The sequence below is a fragment of the Microtus oregoni genome, unplaced genomic scaffold (genome assembly GCF_018167655.1).
Source record: "Microtus oregoni isolate MIOR12 unplaced genomic scaffold, Mior012 000004F_ref0000308, whole genome shotgun sequence".
In the NCBI taxonomy this organism is placed as follows: Eukaryota; Metazoa; Chordata; class Mammalia; order Rodentia; family Cricetidae; genus Microtus; species Microtus oregoni.
The window spans coordinates 8,304,887-8,324,047 of NW_024543063.1; the positions used below are offsets into that span (position 1 = coordinate 8,304,887).

Below are 19,161 nucleotides of genomic sequence, written 5' to 3' on the forward strand. Positions count from 1 at the left end.
GCATCCAGGAGCAGTGTCAGAGAGGGTTCGTGAGGCCACTTGGAGCCACCTAAGAGATGTGACTCTGGGCATGTCCACGAAGGTGTTTCCAGAGACTTCAACCCTCAGAGTGGGCAGCTCCTTCCCATGGGCTGGGGTCCTGGACTGAATAAAAAGGAGGAAGTAAGCTGAGTATCAGGAGTCTCCTCCTCTCTCTCTCCTTCCCTCCCTCCCTTTCCCTCCCTCTTTCCACCCGCTGATTCCTGACTGTGGATGTGATGAGACAAGCCACCTCACTCTCCTGCCACCACGCTTCCCCTGCCGTGATAGGCTGACTGTGTACCCTCGAATTGTAAGTCAAGATAACCCTTTTCTTCCTGACATTGTTTCTGTTAGGTATTTTGTCACAGTGACAAGAGATGGTAGCACAGGTCTATTAAGTACATCAACGACCTGACATATCCCTGGTAGGAGATATAGCTCGGTGGTGGAACACTTCCCTAGTTAGTACAGCAGAGGAGCGGAATGTCACAAAAGGGCTCTGACATACACCACTGTGCCCTGGTGGGAAAGAGACCAGCATGGACCTTTGGAGGAAGGCCTGCTCTGCCAGGAAGGTCGGGACCTTTCCTTTGAACTAGCCACTGTAGGTCTGTGTGAGTTCAGAGAAGACCACAGACTCTGGTTCTGAGGAGGAGCACCCTGCCAGAGCCCTGTCCTCATCCCTGACAGCCTGGGCACACACACACACACAGTGTAGGAAGGTGTCACTGTGCCAGACAGTCACTGACAGAACTCAGAGACTGAAATGTGCACACAGCGCACATACCTGCCCTGGCCTGTCCCCTAAGTGCTGTTCCTCGGTAGAACCCAACCCAGCAGCAGGAGGAGCTCTCCTCCGGACAAAGGGTGTCACCGTGCCAACTAGAGAGTCCCAAGAGCCTTTCCACCCCTGCACGGAAGGGACCTGTTTCTCACAGTCAGAAGAGGCTTCCGCTGAGGAATGGAGACCAATAGGGAAACCAGAGGGACTGAGAAAGGTCACCAGTCAGGTCCAGCCCTGGCTCAAGGAAACAGTCCATCAATGCAGTTCATGCTGGCAGGGTGGGAGATGACAAGTCGGGGCTACTGTCAACATCAGGAAGCTCCTCTACACAGTCCATTTAAAACACAAATTTGCTTATGCCCCATTCCTGACATTGTAGTCTGAGTGTGGGCACAATAAAGCCACTATGCCAACGTCAGCCTCATTCCATCTTCTGAGCAGTGGGCTAAGGATGAAAGCTTCAACCCAAGGTCCTAGTGTCAACCTTCCATGTGTTCTTTAGGACTAGATGGAACTCTGAACTCTGTGACATACAGGGAGGTACAGTCGACAACACTTCCGTCTGAATCAGCAAGGACTGTCCCACTCTACCCTGGGAACTGAGAAATGCCATGATTTTTAAAAACATGAGTGTGCGGGCTCGGTGGGTAGAATGCTTGCCTATCATACATGAAGTCCTGGGTTCAATCCCCAGCACAGCGCTAACCAGGCACGGCGGTACACATCAGCAATTTCAGAGGGGTGGGGGGAGGGGGAGGGAGGAAAGATCAGGAATTCAAGGTCATCCTGGGCTACAAAGGGAATTCAAAGATACCCTGGGCTAGGGACCTTGTCTCAAAAAATATTAAGAAATAGAAAGACTTAAAGATTTCCATGAGAACAACGTAAGATCTTATTCAGGAGCAAAGAGAAGAGGTGAAACGGTCAGGGATGGGTCCAGGATGTCACCCCCAGCTCCACCTCTGTCCATGCAGGGCCGGGCTTACCATCCACGTCACTGGGCACCTGGCCAAACATGGCCAGGTAGGGCTCATAGATGACAGAGCGGAAGATCCACCTCCAGCGCTGTTCATTCAGTCTAAGGATCCCCTGCCTGGCCACGCCAAAGGCTACCATCCACACGGCAAAGAGAAACAGGAAGAAGAAAACGTCGATCAGCTGCCAAGGGAGGAGATCAGAATAGTCAGAACTGTGCTCGTGGTGGCTGGTTATGAAGCCTGGCCATTCCCAGTCAGCCACAGAGGCCGGCAGAGGGAGGTTCAAGGACCCAGAAAATGTATTATCAAATTGCCTGGCCACTTATTCATTTATTTCACACCAACTGATTGAGTTAACTGCTGGGGTTAAGACCAGGGCCTTGTATATGCTCTATCACTGGGCTGCATGCATCCCCAACCCTTAGCCACTAACCTAAAAATAAAACACCCTCACCTTAGGTCTGGAGATGTTTCCCCAATGAAACCCAAGTCCTGCACTATTGCTTGCTGATCTCCAAACAGCTTGGATTCAGGGCTTTGAGAGTGAAGGCCCAGCTCAAACACTAAAGGGCCTCTGCTTTGGAGGAGCTGGCTCCAGCCACACCTGGGAGCATTTGCATTTTTTTTTCAATCCCCAAATTGTTTTTGCAGAATTACTTCTTTGGAAAACAAAAGCAGCCCTTATGAGATGGGAACAATTTACTTTTTCTCCCGCTGTGTTTTGCACACACAGCTTGACGTCATGGTGACTGGATGCCTCCGAGGTGCTTTGAGTTAAAAACCGCACACTCAGCCTCAGCATTGGAAAGGGATGTCCACATGAGCTCATCCAGTGGCCCATCTGATTTCCAGACAGAACCAGCCGCGGGAAGCAACGTCCCCAGCCTGCCACGTTCTCCCGTTGTGTATGTCAAACAAGCCTTTCTCCCACATGGGTATTACAGGGTGTGGAATTTAGGATCCCATCATCTCTAGACATCTAGCTCAACATTTATCTCTAGGGAAAGATGTTTTCCTCCTTGAACTAGAACAACCTATCTATAAAAACGGTAAAAACGTCATAAAAGCCCCCCCCCCGCCCGTACATATACTCTGAGCGAGCTGTTCAGACTCCAAGGAAGCGTGATGCGAAGTGGAGACCGTCAGGAAACCCCAGTGGCTTTCGGGCAGTGCTACACTCAACACTGTTGGTTCCTTGGAGCTCTCTTTCCTAAAATCTCCCCTGAGGAGAATGGCCTCTGGTAAAAAACAGTTTTTTAAAAAAAAAGCAAATGCCACTGTTAACGCAAGCTATCAAGCTATGCCGTGAACAAGCTATGCCGTGAACAAGCTCTGCCCACCAGTCATGGACTCCAAGGCAGATGAGAGACGGATGCCCACTGGTGCTGCTGGCTCTTACCATTCGCTGTAGCATTATAATCTTGGGTCCTAAGTTCCTGCTAACAGTGAAGATGTGGATAAGCCTTAGAGTGAATATAATGTAATCCAGACAGAAAATGACTCTCCCGGAGTACAAAGAGCTTTTATTAGAAGAGTGGAGTCTGTGGAGAGAAAAAGGGAATTAGTGTTATGTGGCACAACGTCTCAAAGTTTACTGTGGTGTGTCATGTGTGTTTGGTGTGTCGTGTGTGCGGAATGTCATATATGTGGTGTGTCGTGTATGAGTGGTGTGTCACGTGTGTGTGGTATATCGTGTGTATGGTGTGTTGTGTGTGTGAAGTGTGTCGTGTGTGTGTGGTATGTCATGTGCGCGTGCACATCCGGTGTCTCACTCTGTTGCTTTCTGTCATGGTTTTTGAGACAGGGTCTCACACAGAACCTGGAACTCACTGACTGAGACAATAAGCTCCCAGATCTGCCAATCTTGCCCAGCCCTGGTTCCAGTCACAGGTGGGTACTGCCATTCTCAGCTTTTACGCGGGTTCTGTGGGTCTGAACACAGTCCTCACACTTGAATGGCAGGCATGTTGCTGACTGAGCCATCTCCCCAGCTCAGTTTAGGGCCTTGGATGGTCATTTGAGATTTAGCTGTCTTCTCACGCACTCTAGCTGTGAGGCTGGAGGGATACACTAATACCTGGATGGGTGGCTACAGGACCAGTGTTCTGGCCGAAGTCACATGTGCCATAACTAAGTGGACCAAAATAAATCAACATTGGAAGACACTCAACATCCCCAGGACCCTTTCCCTGGATTCTAATTGTGCCCCCCCCAAAGCCTATTTGAAAAACAAAAGGAAAATTGTAAAGAACCCTGGATGAGAGGTGAAGAAGGAATTTATGTTGGCCAACATGTGTCTCCACAGGACAGGAGCAACGGCCTCTTGTGGTCATCTCTGGTAGGGCATGACTTGTTATGTCCAAGATTTGTTTTCTCCATCTTTTGTGCCAAAATGCCTGAAGATAGGAAGGGGGAAGGAACCACTCACCGGAACACGATCCCTGCTATGAAGTAGAAGAGCCCCAGGGTGTCCATGACGTTCCACAGGTCAGTGAAATAATTCACGCCGTTCATGTACCACTGTGACAAGAGAGGACAGACGAAAGAGTGGGCATCTGGGACACCAGGCTTGCAGACCCGTGAATATCCATGCAGCTTCTCCCTAGCACTCTGGAGGCTGTTGGTATCAAGAACCCCACGACCAGAACCCCATGTTCCCAGGGCACCGGAGAGCTAGCTGCTCTTTACACACATATAGCTCTCAGAGTCAAGGAAAGGAGGTGTGTTCTCTTCTCTAAAAATGAAGCCTCAGAGAATGAGTGTGACCTGTGTGGGAAAACATGAACACGGACAGCAATGTAGACTGTGCACTGTGCGGTTACCGAGTGTCTTCCTGACTGTTGTAGATTTGTGTATTTATTGTAAAAATATAATAGAACACACACAGTAGAACAACTTGATTAGTGAAACTGTTTCAAAATGGGCACATAGAGGGAAGATTATTAATTGGACTGTACAAAGTAGGTGTGAAGAACTCCAACCTAGCTGTGTAGCCCTTCCGTTTGCCTACCTACTCAGAATCTGGCTATGAGGAGCCTGAGAACAAGACCCTGGGGAAGGCTCAAAACGGGGAACAGTGGATTCAGTGAAGTGTGGTACTGATTCCTATAAAAGATGAATGCTCGTGTGTTCCCATGAACTCATCCATCTGGGTCTATCTGGGACTTGGCTATCCTATTTCCTACTTGGTCCCTGACCACAAGGCCTAGACGGGGTGGCTAAGGTGCCCATCCTGGGAGTGAAGGGTTTCTAGGATCCACCAATATCCTCCAAGCTGAAATGCTGAGGGGGGCAGGACACACCGCTCGAGTGGACAAAGGAGGGAGCATTACCAGATAACCTCGGAATGATGACCTCCCCCATGCCTGCACAGCCTGGCTCAGACCATGTTCCACTGTGGGGAAACTGGTTCAAGGTTAGGACCCTGGGAGGACACAGGAGCATCCATTTGTCGGTGCAGTGCTGACCCTCGGGGTACCAACAGCCATTGGCTACTCCGTGCCTGCTAAGATGAGAATGGCTAGCACCTGCCCTGCCCACCTATTCTCCTTGTCGTCCCTGCTGGTAGGCTGGTACATGCTGATCCGTACTGTCCCAGCCCTTCCTTGTCTAAGGGACTCCAGAAGCCTGACCCGTATTACAGGAATGATAGCTACATGAACCCTGGGCCACTAGAATACCACTACAGGGAGAAAAGATTTCAGGTAAGGCTAAGCTGCGCTCATGAAACAACAGGATGTGTTCATCATCTCCTCCACGCTGTGACAGCTTCAGAACTAGAGGAACTTTCAGAGAAGGTGGGGTGGAGCTTACCACCTTTTAATCAAACATCCACCGCACTGCTTAGCTCTGCTAGGAGTGAGTTAACTGTGTGTGCACTGTTGACTCTCTAGGTTAGAAATCCCCAATTAGTGTGAGCACCCGACATCACTCATCAGCGGAGAGCAGTGGGTGTCTGAGGCCCAGATACAATCTAAAACAGACAATGTCCTGTTGAGGGGGCCTTCTGGAACAACTGTGACTCTTTCTGGTAAGACTGCACAGGTCTGTAGACCTCTTCCTTGAAAATCAACCCAGTTTAGGGATCCAAAGACAAGGTTCTACAGAAAGAAAGGGAAACAGCGCCCTCTAGTGACATATTGCTTAAGTGACAAAACTTTACAGCAGTGGTCTGCAGACTGGCTCCTGTTTTATCAAGCATTCCAGAAAAAAAAGCCACCTGGGTTTCTCTGTTCAAAAGGGAGAGAGGACTGGGCCTCCTCTCTCCTCCTCTCTGGCTTTAGTAGCTGACCAGGTGACCCTCAGGAGTGACTTAGGTACACCCTGCATGTCCCTTCCTGTATTAACACAACAATCTCAGCAACAAGAAGATACCAGCTCTGGCTTCAGAGATACATAGCAAATTAAAGTCTAAAGTGGACCGTTCCCACTTGATGCTGTTCTGGGGACTACAGGAGCATGTGTTAGGACCTGGGGCACTCAGAGGACTCCCTGGTGGGGTCAGTACAAGAGAAGACACCCCCATTTGTGCTTCTGCTTCTCTCGGGAGTTTCTTCAGTAGGAAATGCACCCCCAAAAAGGACAGAACTAAGAAGCCAAACTACTACCCATCACTCAGAATCTATTTGCAACTCTTCCCTACCCTTTAATTCTCTGTCCCTCTTTCTCTCTCCCAACCCAATCCTCATGACTTAATTCCCTATTAGCCATAAGTCAACTGACCCTCTAACCCAGGAAGCTCTTCTCTAACTGCTGATTTCCACACAGAACCCCTCAGCCCCTCTCTGCTGACACATCAGAAGCCATAAGGGAACCTGGGAGTAAAGGCTGGCCACAGAGACAGAGTCCACACAGAAGGGCTGTGGGCCCAGCGACACCTGCAGACTGAAGTCCTCAACCCTCTACCTGGGAATGTGACCTTGTCTGGAAATCAGGCCACTGCAGATGGACCTGGACAGGTGAAGATGGAATCCTGATCCAACGTGACTGCTGTCCCCAGGAAGTGGAGAAATTAGGACACACCTGCACATATGGGGGGAAGCACCATATGGACATGATGCCAGGGGTCAAAGCATCACATCCACAAGGCACAGAATGGCAAAGACAGCCAGAAAACTTCCAGAAGCCAGGGGATGGGACAGAACTGTTTCCTTCGTAGTACTAAGTGGGACCACCCATCCTATACCCTTATCTTGGTCTTTAACCCTCAAGAATCATAGGCAGTACACTGCTACCTAATCCATCTTGTGTGTCTTAGGGTTTTCTTCCTCCACCTCCACACTGCTTACCGACTAGTCAAGAAGACAGGTACACATGGGCACCAGTGCCAGGGCCCCTCCCAGCTCCCACACCCATAATCACTAATCGATCAAGACATACCCATGCTGAGAATATATAAACAGGCCCCCAGAACCCCTCGCAACCCAGGAGTCCTGGAGAAGGCACATAAAGATCTATCTGAGAGAGTTGGCATGGGAATGGAAGCCAACATAGTGTTCTTAGACTAGTCGGGGCCCTACCAGGGCATGAGCAGCATTGCTGCCCCTTCGAATCTCTTCCGCCACCAGGCCTTCTGCTTTGTAAACTCAGGTACCCCACAAGCTGTATACCTAGCACATGCTTGCTCCATGGAATATATTTTAACCTTAGGGTTCAGGTCCAGGAGAGACAACAGGATGACAGCAGAATCTGAAAGGGCTTCCTGAGACCGGTTTTCATCGTGGGTCAAGACATTGCCACCTTCACTGTTAGCATGAATTTCTTCAACATCTGCTACCTCTGTAAGTCCCTGCTCCATGGAACCTGGGGTCGTTTGGATTCAGGGGTGGAAAAAGGATCCCAAAAAGTGCACATCCCAAGAAACTGCACACATGGACCATAAAGAACCCACAGGGATTATGGCAAGACTTGACTGCTAGGCATTAGGGTGCTCAAGATGATCAGGCCCCCAGGTCCCCAGTTACTCAGCAAGCTGCCCCTGATGGTGGTGAAGGTGAGCACACAGAAGGTTCCCGATGATGGAAGAACTCAGGCCAAGGTCTCTCAACCACGCCCCTCCTCTGTCCTAGCTTATTTCTGGTGTTCTGATAAAACTTTCTAACCAAAGGCAACTCAGGGGGGAAAAGGATTTGTTTGACTTATGGTGTGGGAGAAGTGTCTGTATTCTGTCAATCATGTTTTAAATAAATGCTGATTGGCCAGGCAGGAAATATAGGCAGGAAAACCAGGCAGGAAGTAGAAATGATGTAATGAGAACAGGAGAATTCTGGGAAGGAGGAAGTTGATTCTTCCCATTCCTGCCCAGATCACCAAAGCAGCAGGATGTGATCTGCCCCACTGAAAAAAGGTACTGAGCCACAGGGTTAACATAGATCAGAAAAATGGGTTAGTCAAGATATGAGAGTTAGCCAGTGAGAGGCTAGAACTAATAGGCCAATCAGCTTATCATTTATGGAGACCTATGTGTGATTTTCTTTGGGGTTAAACAGCTGTGGGGTAAAGGGCTAGACAGAAACCCCAAACAAACAGGCACCCCTCATGTTACAGACGTATACTTCGAGGTCACACTGCATTGCTGAGGAAAACTAAGGCAGGGACAGGAACATGAAGGAACATTGCTAGTTCACAAGCCCAGCCGGCTTTCTTTTTTTTTTTTTTTTATTTTTGGATTTTCGAGACAGGGTTTCTTTGTAGCCTTTGGTTCCTGTCCTGGAACTAGCTCTTGTAGATCAGGCTGGCCTCAAACTCACAGCGATCCGCCTGCCTCTGTCTCCCGAGTGCTGTGATTAAAGGCGTGCGCCACCACCGCCCGACTCCAGCTGGCTTTCTTATACAGCCCAGGATCATCTGCCTAGGGATGGTGCTGCCCACAGTGGGCTGGGATCGCCTGCCTCAATTAGCTACAAGACAATCCTCCCACATACATATTCACCTGCCAATCTTATCTAGACGGTTCCTCAGCTGAGGCTCCCTTCAGATGACCGCAGGCTGTGCCAAGCTGGCAATCAAAGCTAAGTAAGGCACCTTCCCTGGCTGAGCCATGTCCATCAGTTAACACTAGTTAAGGACATAGCATGAATTCAATGCTAAGAGATCTCACTGCGGTGCTCAGGATTTGAAAATCACCTTCAGGTCCATAGACTGTCACCCGGGAAGAATTTATTTGCAACTTAATGACTGCATTTGTAGTTCAGAAACAGTTCTGATTGACCATGATGTCAGGAAGCTGCTACCCACTGAAGACACCTTGAGGAAGTGCCCAGTGTTGTAACCCTTTCCTCCAATTGAAACATCGTCTCCTGGGGTAGCACAGAGGCTGGGGGGGACTGGGAAAGTTACAGGCACCTCCCCGAGGCTGTATGTGAACAATAGCAGGTCCTGGGGCAGGAGACATTGGTGGAGTGATTTGTCCACAGATTAGCCTTTGAGTTCCAGAGATGCAGTGTTTGTGAGTTGTCTGGGTGGACTTTGGATGCTGTAGCTGCCTTTGAGTCAGTCAGCCCAGTAAGCTCACCGTTTTTTTACACTAGACTCGTGGAATCATCTCTTTGGTGTGTTGTCAGTGTCTTATCTGGGGTGAGCAGACATTTAGTCATCTCCCTGGGGAGAGCGACGCAACACTTGCCCACCTGCCTCACTTCATCACAGAAGAGGACGAAGACCAGGGCATAGAGGATCAGCTCTGGCGTGTGTGGCACAGAGTGGAAGTCCATGAGCAGCACGTAGGCAAACAGCAGGAGGAAGGCAATGTAGAAGACCACGTTCCAGGAGAAGACCACGAAGGGCGAGGTGAAGAAGGCCACGTAGTACCAGAGCAGCTTCTTGTGCTTGTCAATTGGCTTCTTCCTGGACCAAGCCAGAGGTGGGGCAGAGTCACCATCCACACACACTCACACATAACAGACACACGTTCTCTCATTTACTCACATATATTCATATACACTGATACAGTCACTCACACATGCACACACAAACACACACACACACGCACACACACACACACACACACACACTGGTGCTACCCACCACAGACAAGGAACAAACAGGGAAAACTGGATCGAAATGCTGACCCAACCAAAACTCAACCTTTGTTTTTGTTCATTTGTTTTGTTTTGTCTTTGTTTCTTTTTTAGTTGGTCAGAGAATCCAAATTCAGTCTAAGATACTGAAGATGACCCCAGGCCCACCTGCTTGAAATCCAACCCAGAAAAATCCAGGGAAGATGCCAGACCATGCACACAGATGCCATAATGGATGTTCTAAGTTCTAGGCTTACAACCATTTGCACAAATGCTCAAACACATACACGCACACACATGCATGCACATGCACACACATGCACGCACACACACACCACAGATGCTCACACACACGATTAGATGCCCCAGTCCACACCTGAATGATACGAGGCCACAGCCCACCAGGGGGATGACAAATAGACACAGGATAATCTTCCAGTTCTTTGTGTCTCGGGAAATCTCTCCATACCATTGCTTAGAAAGAAAATTCTAGAGAGAAACAGAGACAGAGAACACAGTCCTTGTTGATTTAAGTATAGGAGGGACAGGACACTGTCATTTTTCCCATCCCTGCGCATTCCAGAAACATTTACCCCTATATTAATGTCTTTAATTTTTAAATGTTATCCGGATCCTAAGGCGTGAAGAAGCAACTTAAAATTCTGTTTGATTTTCGAGTCTTTTTTTTTTCTAAATTCAATTCTATTGGCTTTAAAAGAGAGTATTACATGAGTGAAACTCACTAAGCTTATGAATTTTTAACTACTATGACTCTTATTTGTGTAAGCTTAAACAAGTATGAGTCTTCAGTGACTGCTAAGTTCAAAGCCAGGGCCAATGCAATCTGTAGAGTCCCCAGAGATTCCTGTCTGGAGGCAGATGGATGCTTTTATTCTGAAGCTAAAAGGAAGCTGGGAAAACAGAGACTGATAGAGTCGAGGTGGTAGGCATGGAGACACATTCCCCTGACCACTGTGCCAGCCCCTGAAGGTGGGGCAGGAAGGGCTTCCATGATGGTGGAAACTGGAAACCCATATTACCACCAAAAGATAGGTGTGGGGATAAGGGACCAGACCACATCAAAGAAGCTCACAGCTGGAAAAACAAAACAAGCCAACCAGGTAGGGCTTAGCATATAGAGGAGGGCAGAGCAAAGGAAAACTGGGGCCCACTCATTGCCACTAAGAGGGTTGGGAATGGTGTACTATGGCCATAGTCCTGCATCTGCTCTCCTATTGGGCTTCTCTTGTGCTCCCTGCCATATCTTCTTGGGGTTACTCCACAGATATGTGCTTGGCTGAGGAGGGGCCAAGCTAGACCCCAGAAAGAGCACCAAGCAAGCAGCACACTGCAGTAATAAATACCCCGAGACTTGCAGCGGGCTCTACAAGGGACCCAGAGGCTCCCAAGAGCTCCAAGGGCCACCTTCCTTCTGAGCACATCATGTCTGCTTCTCCCTCCCCAAGCTCACCTCCTGTTAGTCATCTCTAGCTCACCTCTAGAGCAAACCACTTCACTGAAAGCCACGTGGGATAATGCAAAGTCTGAAGTTGGAGGCAATCCACAGAGGATCAAATCCTGGTGCCACTACTTCCTAGCAAGCAAGCATGGGAAATATTCCAGGACCTCTCTGAGCCCTGAGTCCTCAAAATAAAATGAATTATGCCCACCTCCACAAGCATGGTGCAGAGGAAACACGTTACAGGCATGGTTCTCCCCCCATCCCTGCCTGATCAGCCCTACAGTGTCCCAGGGCAACTGTGGGTGCACTTAAGCTGCTGCCTGCTTAACCTGCCTCAGGACCAGCCCCGCCCGTCTCATGATTCCTCCATCACTCATGATAACCGTGATGACCACAGTGGCAGCAGCTGACACAGCCGACCTTCCCTTTCATACAGAATTTCATGGCATCACTATAGCAACTTTCTGACAACCGCAGCTGCTGCTGTTTGGACAAGAAATCCCCCACAGGCTCTCGGGTCTGCCTGGTGGTGTGGGCCACGGAGGGCGGGCCTTGTAGAGGTCCCAGTCCTTGTGTCTGTCCTCTAATCCACAGGAGTGCAGCATCAGCACCATCTCTGCTACACTGGGTTGAAACTGTGAGCCCAAATATGTCTGTCCTCATTTAAGTTGCCTCTGTCATACATTTTGTCACAGAGAAATACCTGATATGCATGACTGTGCCCATTTCACAGAGAGAAACTGGGATCCACCATATAACATCTGCTTTAGTGGGCTAAGGCCCTGGCAGAGGGACTCAGAGACAGCTCATCATTACAATGTTGTACTATTTGCTTGGTGGAAGCCCAAAGAATTCCTCCTTGCCATGTGTCTTAGCTTCATTTCTGCTGTTGTGATTAAAAAATAAAAAGGGGAGGACAGGGTTTATTTTAGCACACAGTCCCACATTACAGTCCATCATTTTAGGGAACTTGAAGCACAATCACATCCACAGTCAAAAGCAGAGAGAAATTAATGTGTACTTAATATTCACCTAGATTTCTTTATTCATCTAAGGTCCAGGATCCAAAACTAGGAAACAGTACCACCCATAGTGGGCAGGGTCTTCCCACATCAGCTAAGGCTATCAAGGCAACCCCCCCCCACACACACACAGATACACCCACTGACCAACCTATCTAGACAATGCATCTCTGAGATTCTTTCTGGATGATTCTACAGTATGTCAAGTTGACGATTAAAGCTAGGCACCACACTGTGATTTGGGTCTTAGATATTTTCCCAAGATCCATCACTAAAGGCATCGTTTCCAGTGTGACACTTGGGAAGGTGGTTCAATCTTTAAGAAGATGGGACTAAGGGGGATGTCTTAGGCTACTGGGGGTTACTCCCTCGAAGAGACTTTGGTTCCTCCTCTGCCCCTCACCTCTTTGCTTCCTATCTGCCAAGAGGTATCTACCTCTACCACAGCTGTGGCCATAATGCCCTGTCTCATCATGCATTCAGAAGCAATGGGCACAGCCAAGCATGAACTAAAACCTTCAAACCTTGTGGACCCAACTAAACCTCTGCTCTTTTTAAGGTAATCACCTCAGGCATTTCGCTACAGCAGTGGAGAGTTGACCGGTGCACTCCTGTGCCGTCTCTTGAGGTGAGGCTTTCCACAAAAGCATATGTCTCCTCATCTTTCACATTGTCACCCAGGGAACCCCTCAGTGGCTTTTACACGGGATGAGGAAGGTGGACTCCTAATGCCATGTCCTTAATACTACTGGTAGCATGTGCTGTCAGACACGTTCCTGGGCATAGTTTTCAGGGCCCAGCCTTCGCTTACCTGGACCCCAGGCTGAGCAATAAAATGCTGGTCTGTGGCCTCCACCGCCAGCTCCAGGCAGTTGCTCCCGCCCCAGGCTTCACAGGAGTAGACCAGCAGCTGCTCTGCCAGGTCTTCATCGTTGCTGTAGCACTCGGTGAACAACTCTGTATTGTCACGGAGAGGAGGGCTGGGCTCAGCTGGTAGACGTGGAACCTGGCCTGCCTATGCCCCATCAAACCCTGAACAGATGGGGCATGAAGACCCAGGCATGCAGAAGGCATAGGAAAAGCTAACCAAATGGCACCCTTGCTACATGGATGACATAGCATAGTCGGCAGGGCTCTTTAATGTAGAGGGTGTTGTTACATGCTTATGGAACTGAGCTGCCTCCACCACCTAGGGAGGGCCCTCTCTGATGGGTTCTGTCTGGACTCAGGCAGAAGGGCCTTGCTCTCAGGGAAGGCCTCAGGATTCTCTATCTCTCCTTACCTAAAACAGCCCCTCCTCCCTTCCATTTCTCTCCCAAGCCTTCTGGGTGAGACATCTTGGCAAATGCTGTGGGATACTCACCCACAGCTCGGGTTTCATATTCATTGGCCAGTTCCTCGGATTCCCCAGCAGCATTGATATCATTCTTGACTTTAGCCAGGGTCTTCAGAAGCTTGCTGGCTCCCAAGGCTGCCAGAGTACAGCCTTTGGTCTTTAAGGGGGTGCAGGGATGGGGAAATGTTGGTTAATTCATAGTCTCTTGAAATATTGACATTAACTTTTGAAAAGAATAGACAAGCAGGAGATGGCAAAGTCAACTACTCATTGTGATTCCAAGTCAAGTCTGAGATGAGCTTGGAACAGACTTGGACCTCAGTAAACTATCAGTGGTCTTGTAGGGAGAATCAGCGTCTAAAAAGAAAATACCTGGGTAAGTATTGGGGGCCATTCAGCCTCTGATGGCAGGAAGCCTGACTGACCCCTTATCTCAACGTTATCATACTATAACAGCCAGGATACAGGGAGGAAAAATAAGAACATTGAAGACCTGCACCATGTAACTGAAGGCTGTGTCTGAATTCAGCAGTCAAGGATGGAAGTGCATACGGAAGCATATTTATAGAAACTGTGATGTACCAAACCACAGAGAAAAGTCTCAATAAATACTTTAAGCAGAATGTTTATAGGTCCTACCTCCGGTTCATAATGGAATTAAGCGAGAGATCATTGGTTTTACTTTAATCTTATTATTACTTAGTTCTGAGGATCAAACCTAAGGCCTTGTGCATGTGAGGTAAGGGCTAAGAAATTAATTCCTTTTTTAAATCAGTAAATAAATTTGAATTTAATGTATATAGGGAACCTTTTAAATTGTATATGTAGTTCAGAAGTGAATTGAATATTTAACTGGGTAGTACTTAATTAAAGTTTGAAATCTGCCGTCTTAATTTGGCTGAGGTTGTTGTCTCTTACCATAGTTGATAACCTTCTAAAATTCCCATATCATCACAATGCAATTTTTGTTACATCACTGAGGATCCAACAATTCTTTATTCTATAATAACAGACTAGACTTGAGTTTTAACTAGACTTGAGTTTTGACCATATGATTTGTTTAATTTTTTGTTTTAATATTGTGAATAAATTTGAAGAGAAATGATTTAGCAAAAACAAAGTAAGATTTGGAAAGAAAGGTTTCTTTGATGAGGGGTACACTTCTCTGTGGGTCTAAGGGTAAGGATTTACAATGCAGTTAGAAATAATACTGGTTTAGGAAAACCAGGGTATGAGGCTCTCCTCTGAGACTCATGACTTAGCCCCTAGGCAGCTGGCTATGTTTATAGTGCCAGGCATGACTTAACTGCCTGTTAAAAAGTCCTTCTGTCCAATTAGAGAGATGTTGGTTATCGCCAAGTTCTTAGCGCCACCATTGCACCTTGAGGAATATCTTGCCATTCTGTCCATGGTTGTGTTTCAAGGGCATCACAGCTTGGGAGGGCTGTTAATTGCTCCCTTCCCTTGGCCGCTTGTCTAGCACCTTCAGATACTATGGAAGCTAGACCTATGGAAGTATGTTTCCACATCACATCCACCTCAAGTCTTCCAGGTCCTATATCCAAAGTGTGCAGTTTCTTCATCAATAGGTATGTGGTAGCTTCAACCTCTGGGAAATAACCAAGGGCAATGCCAATAGTATGTATTGAATTGGGGACCAGAAACTAATTTCTTAAGTTGCATTTCAGAGCTTCTTATAGTTGGGGGGAAAATCATGCAGAGGAACCTGGGGAGCAGGAGTGGACTGGGGGACCCTACCTTTCCGGGGACCACCCATCCTAGGCACACCTCCAAGGACGTGCAGACAGAGGCACAGGTGTGGTCCTGGGCACCAGATGCCCCAAGTTTTAAACTAGGCACGAGTGTAGGTTAGACCAGACTCCTGGGACACAGCATGCATTTGGCATCAATTCCGTGTGGGCCTGGACGTTTACCTGCTCCCAAATGACCTTGGAGAGTTCCTTCTTGTTCTGGAGGATGGCCCAGATGAAAAGAGCTTGCAGGGGGTGCCGGGTGGTGAGAGATGCATCCTGAGAGGGGTGAGAACATGGGTTCACCACATGCAAATGGAACCCACTTTCGGTGCACTGTTTTAACAATGAGATGGGGTAGTCGGAAAGCATGAGAAACAGGCCCTCTGCTCGGAGACCTCTGGGACTTGGGGGCTGAGTCTGTTTTAGCAGCACAGTGGTGTGATTCTCATTGCTCACTGTCGCTCAGCAGGTGGTGTGATTTGACACAAAATCTTTCATCCAGCATCAAAGACAAAGTACAACTGTGTGGGAAGGTAAAAGCGGGGGAGGAGAGCCAAGAGCAGTTCAGAGACTAAATGACTTCTGATGCACCGTGGAGAAAAGTGATTCCTCTCCGTTCCACAGATCAGTTTCTCAGACAGAGGGGGAAGAAAGGTGGTCAGATGGAATCCAACTCTCCTGTGCCTTGTATTCAATTGTCACCAAGTAGAATGTGCTCATTTCCTTGGGCTGCCGTTCAAAGATTGGAGGTCTAGCTCACATTTAAGATTCTGTATCTTCAAGGAATATTTTCAGATGGAAAGTGTGTGTGTCCCCTCCTACAGCTCCCCTCTTGATTTGACTAAACTCTACACTGAACATGTGAACCCCAGGTAAGTACTGTGTTTCAAATTTTAACATAAATAATGTCAAACAGAAGATACACACTTTCAATTCAACCACACACTGAGCTCATTTACACACACACACACATACACACACACACACACACACACACACACTTAAAAATCTCAGCTACAAATGCTAATGACACAAATCTCAGAACTCAAGTGGTAATGATCTAGTTTAGGTTTCCCCAGAAGCAATCCTGAGATTAGAATTTGAGCAAAGTTTTTTATTTAGAGAGTGAGGAAATTAAGTCAGGAAAGAAAGAGGCCAATAGAAGGCACATGGCCAAGCAGGCGGCCATGGCTGTGTTGCCAGAAGCTCACTGCGGCCATGCTCCTGAATCGTCTCCTTTAGGTGAGGGGCAATCGGGGCATTCGCTAGCCCTGGAACACTTATCAGAGCAAACGCTGGCGATGACTGATGATGCTGTTGATGGAACTGGACCTGCCCATATGCAGAAAGGAACCCTGCGGCATTCACATCTGCCCTAGCGGAAATATCCACGACTCCATTTGTCCACAAAACTACTGGCAGCCCTTCATTCTTTCACCTGGGCAGCAGGGAGCTGAACCCCGAGCGGAAAGCCATCTGTCTGTCCCTGTTCCCCATCAAATAGCCTCGGAAAGTGTGCCACACAAGCCCTGTGATCTAGAAATGATGGATCCAAACAGAGCCAGGGACTAGAGCCAGACGTTAGAAAACTTACCAGTGACTTTATTCTTTTGGAAAGATGGTAGAGAAAATGCATGCTACCCTTCCAGCTGCTTTACGGCAATCAGGAAGAGAACGGGAAAGATGGAGGCAGAGAACGGAATTCTGGGAAATGGAAATATGGACGCAGAGAACTGAATTCAGACAGCTCCACTGTTTTTACCATTACGTACATGGAGTTCCACATCCAAGTCCTCCCGACTGCTTCTGTCTTCCTTCCAGAAGCTTCTACGGAAGTTAGCCACCAGCTTCCAGACGAAGGTGAGGAGCGCATCGTTGTAGGAGTTCTTGGCGATCTGCAGGTTCCGGTACACGAGGGTGCTGAAGTGGGCGGAGAAGAGCTCCGTGAGGACGTCGTTGGTGAGAAACTTCTGCAGATTCAGGCCGTTCTCCAGGAAAAGACGGACAAACTTGGGCCTGTCCTTTATGAGCGCCGTGAACATGACTTCCTGCAGGTCAGCCGACTGAAGAGAAAGAGCAGGAGAGAGCATGTACCGTGAGATCAATAAAGAAAACACAAGGTGTTTCTGTATTTCAGCCATAGAGTCCCAGGATCTCCAGATTCTCTCTCCATTCTGCTTTGACAATAAAATTCACTTTTCAGCCTCTAGGTGGGTGAACACCAAGGTGGAGACTTTGAATGTGACCTGGGCTCTTTCTTAGGTGGAGATAGCATGCCCACTGAAGCGCGACACGGGCCAGGAGCTGATCCAGGCACTCGGCATGAAAAGCATCAGGGAGCAGAAGCCAATGGTGGGCGTCTACAGTAGACACTGACTGTGAACCAACTGCCCATGCTACAGTACACACTGTGGGATCTGATGCCCCCCTAGGTGAACTCTGACCTTCTCTACAGTGACAGTTGTCAAAACAGAACCCATCAAGCCACATACTGTCTAGGAAGGATCTGGGCTGTGACACAGCAGTGAGTCCCTGGACCCTGGATCAATACTATCTTAGTCCCTAGTAAAAGTTATCCTACAGAGCTTTTCCAGGAATCCTTTCTGTTTTCTTCTTATTTGGTTTTAGACAGCATCTTAGCGTGGTATCCCAGGCTGGCCTGAAACTCACTACATAATCCATGCTGGCTTTGGATTCATAGCAATTCTCCTGTATCAGCCTCCCCAATGCTGAGATGACAGGCAGGAGCCATGATGCCTATCCTTCCGAAGAGTCTAAAGAAAGATCAGTGCTCACTTCAGCCACAGTCCAGGAGGTGCGCAGCTCTTAGGTGCAATATAAGACTGCCGCGATATTTATTATGAGTTAGTTTCATTGCCAATACTCACAGATTCAAAGGGCCTTTAAGATCCTATTTTTTAGCATTAAAGGAGGAAAGTACAAAGTCTGACAACATGAAAACCTCCAGAAGAAGCCTATGGCGTCTATTCTCAGAAACCTAGGCCCCCTGGTGCCCACTGACTCCATGACTCCACCCTAACCACAGCCTACTTAACTCCCTCAGTTCCTTGGCTGGCCCTCATTTTAATGGCAGCATTGGTGGTTTTTGTGTCTGTCTGAGGCTGTTTTCATAGACTCACATTTTGCTTAGGGTAAATTGTTAAGGGTTCCTTGGATTCCTCCACTCTTTAGATCTCTCTGGGTTTAACACCTGGGGAGCATAGCATCTTCTCCACTGTACTCTAAGCATTATAAGTGTGTGTGTGTGTGTGTGTGTGTGTGTGTGTGTGTGCGCGCGCACGTGTGTGCCTTCCCATTGGTCCCACACTGGACAGCTTGGTGCAATGGTTCTCAAACATGGGAACTCGCTACAGCTGACTGCCGTAGTCAACCTTGTTTCTAACTCAGCAAGCTTGAGTTAGACACCACCCAGCAACTCACACCACTAACACTGTCACTCGTCCTAGGACCACACTGAGAACCTTAGTTATTATGTAAACTTACACGATGTGATTTCTCATGACTATAGTCAACAAGTAACTCCCCCAAAATCTCTGGAAAATTTAGCAGCTAGTTTTTGCAAGCCAGTATGAGCTGGCTTCAGCATGGCACTGTGAAAGGGAACTGACCCAGTGTGTAGTTGAGAACCTTGCCCAAGGACACACAGACACCCACTCCAGCACTCAAACCCTTACCCACTATGCCCTTCATCCTAACCACCTTCAGCTGAGTTAATAAAATTAAATGTATAATGCTATTATGTGTTTGAGTTTATTTACCACCTGAC

The 19,161-nt window shown here is 48.1% G+C and overlaps 1 protein-coding gene across 1 annotated transcript in view; it reads right to left on the minus strand.

Annotated features, from left to right (window-relative positions):
* Trpm8 (transient receptor potential cation channel subfamily M member 8) overlaps window positions 1–19,161 on the minus strand; it is a 70,711-nt gene that overhangs the window by 21,693 nt on the left and 29,857 nt on the right. The window contains exons 11-19 of the mRNA XM_041650485.1: window positions 17,147–17,437; window positions 15,555–15,650; window positions 13,648–13,777; window positions 13,096–13,241; window positions 10,177–10,289; window positions 9,411–9,627; window positions 4,211–4,302; window positions 3,182–3,323; window positions 1,792–1,963 (exon numbers count right to left, since the gene is read on the minus strand). Of these exons, the coding sequence (XP_041506419.1) occupies window positions 1,792–1,963; window positions 3,182–3,323; window positions 4,211–4,302; window positions 9,411–9,627; window positions 10,177–10,289; window positions 13,096–13,241; window positions 13,648–13,777; window positions 15,555–15,650; window positions 17,147–17,437 (1,399 nt within the window). The remainder of the gene's footprint in view (window positions 1–1,791; window positions 1,964–3,181; window positions 3,324–4,210; window positions 4,303–9,410; window positions 9,628–10,176; window positions 10,290–13,095; window positions 13,242–13,647; window positions 13,778–15,554; window positions 15,651–17,146; window positions 17,438–19,161) is intronic.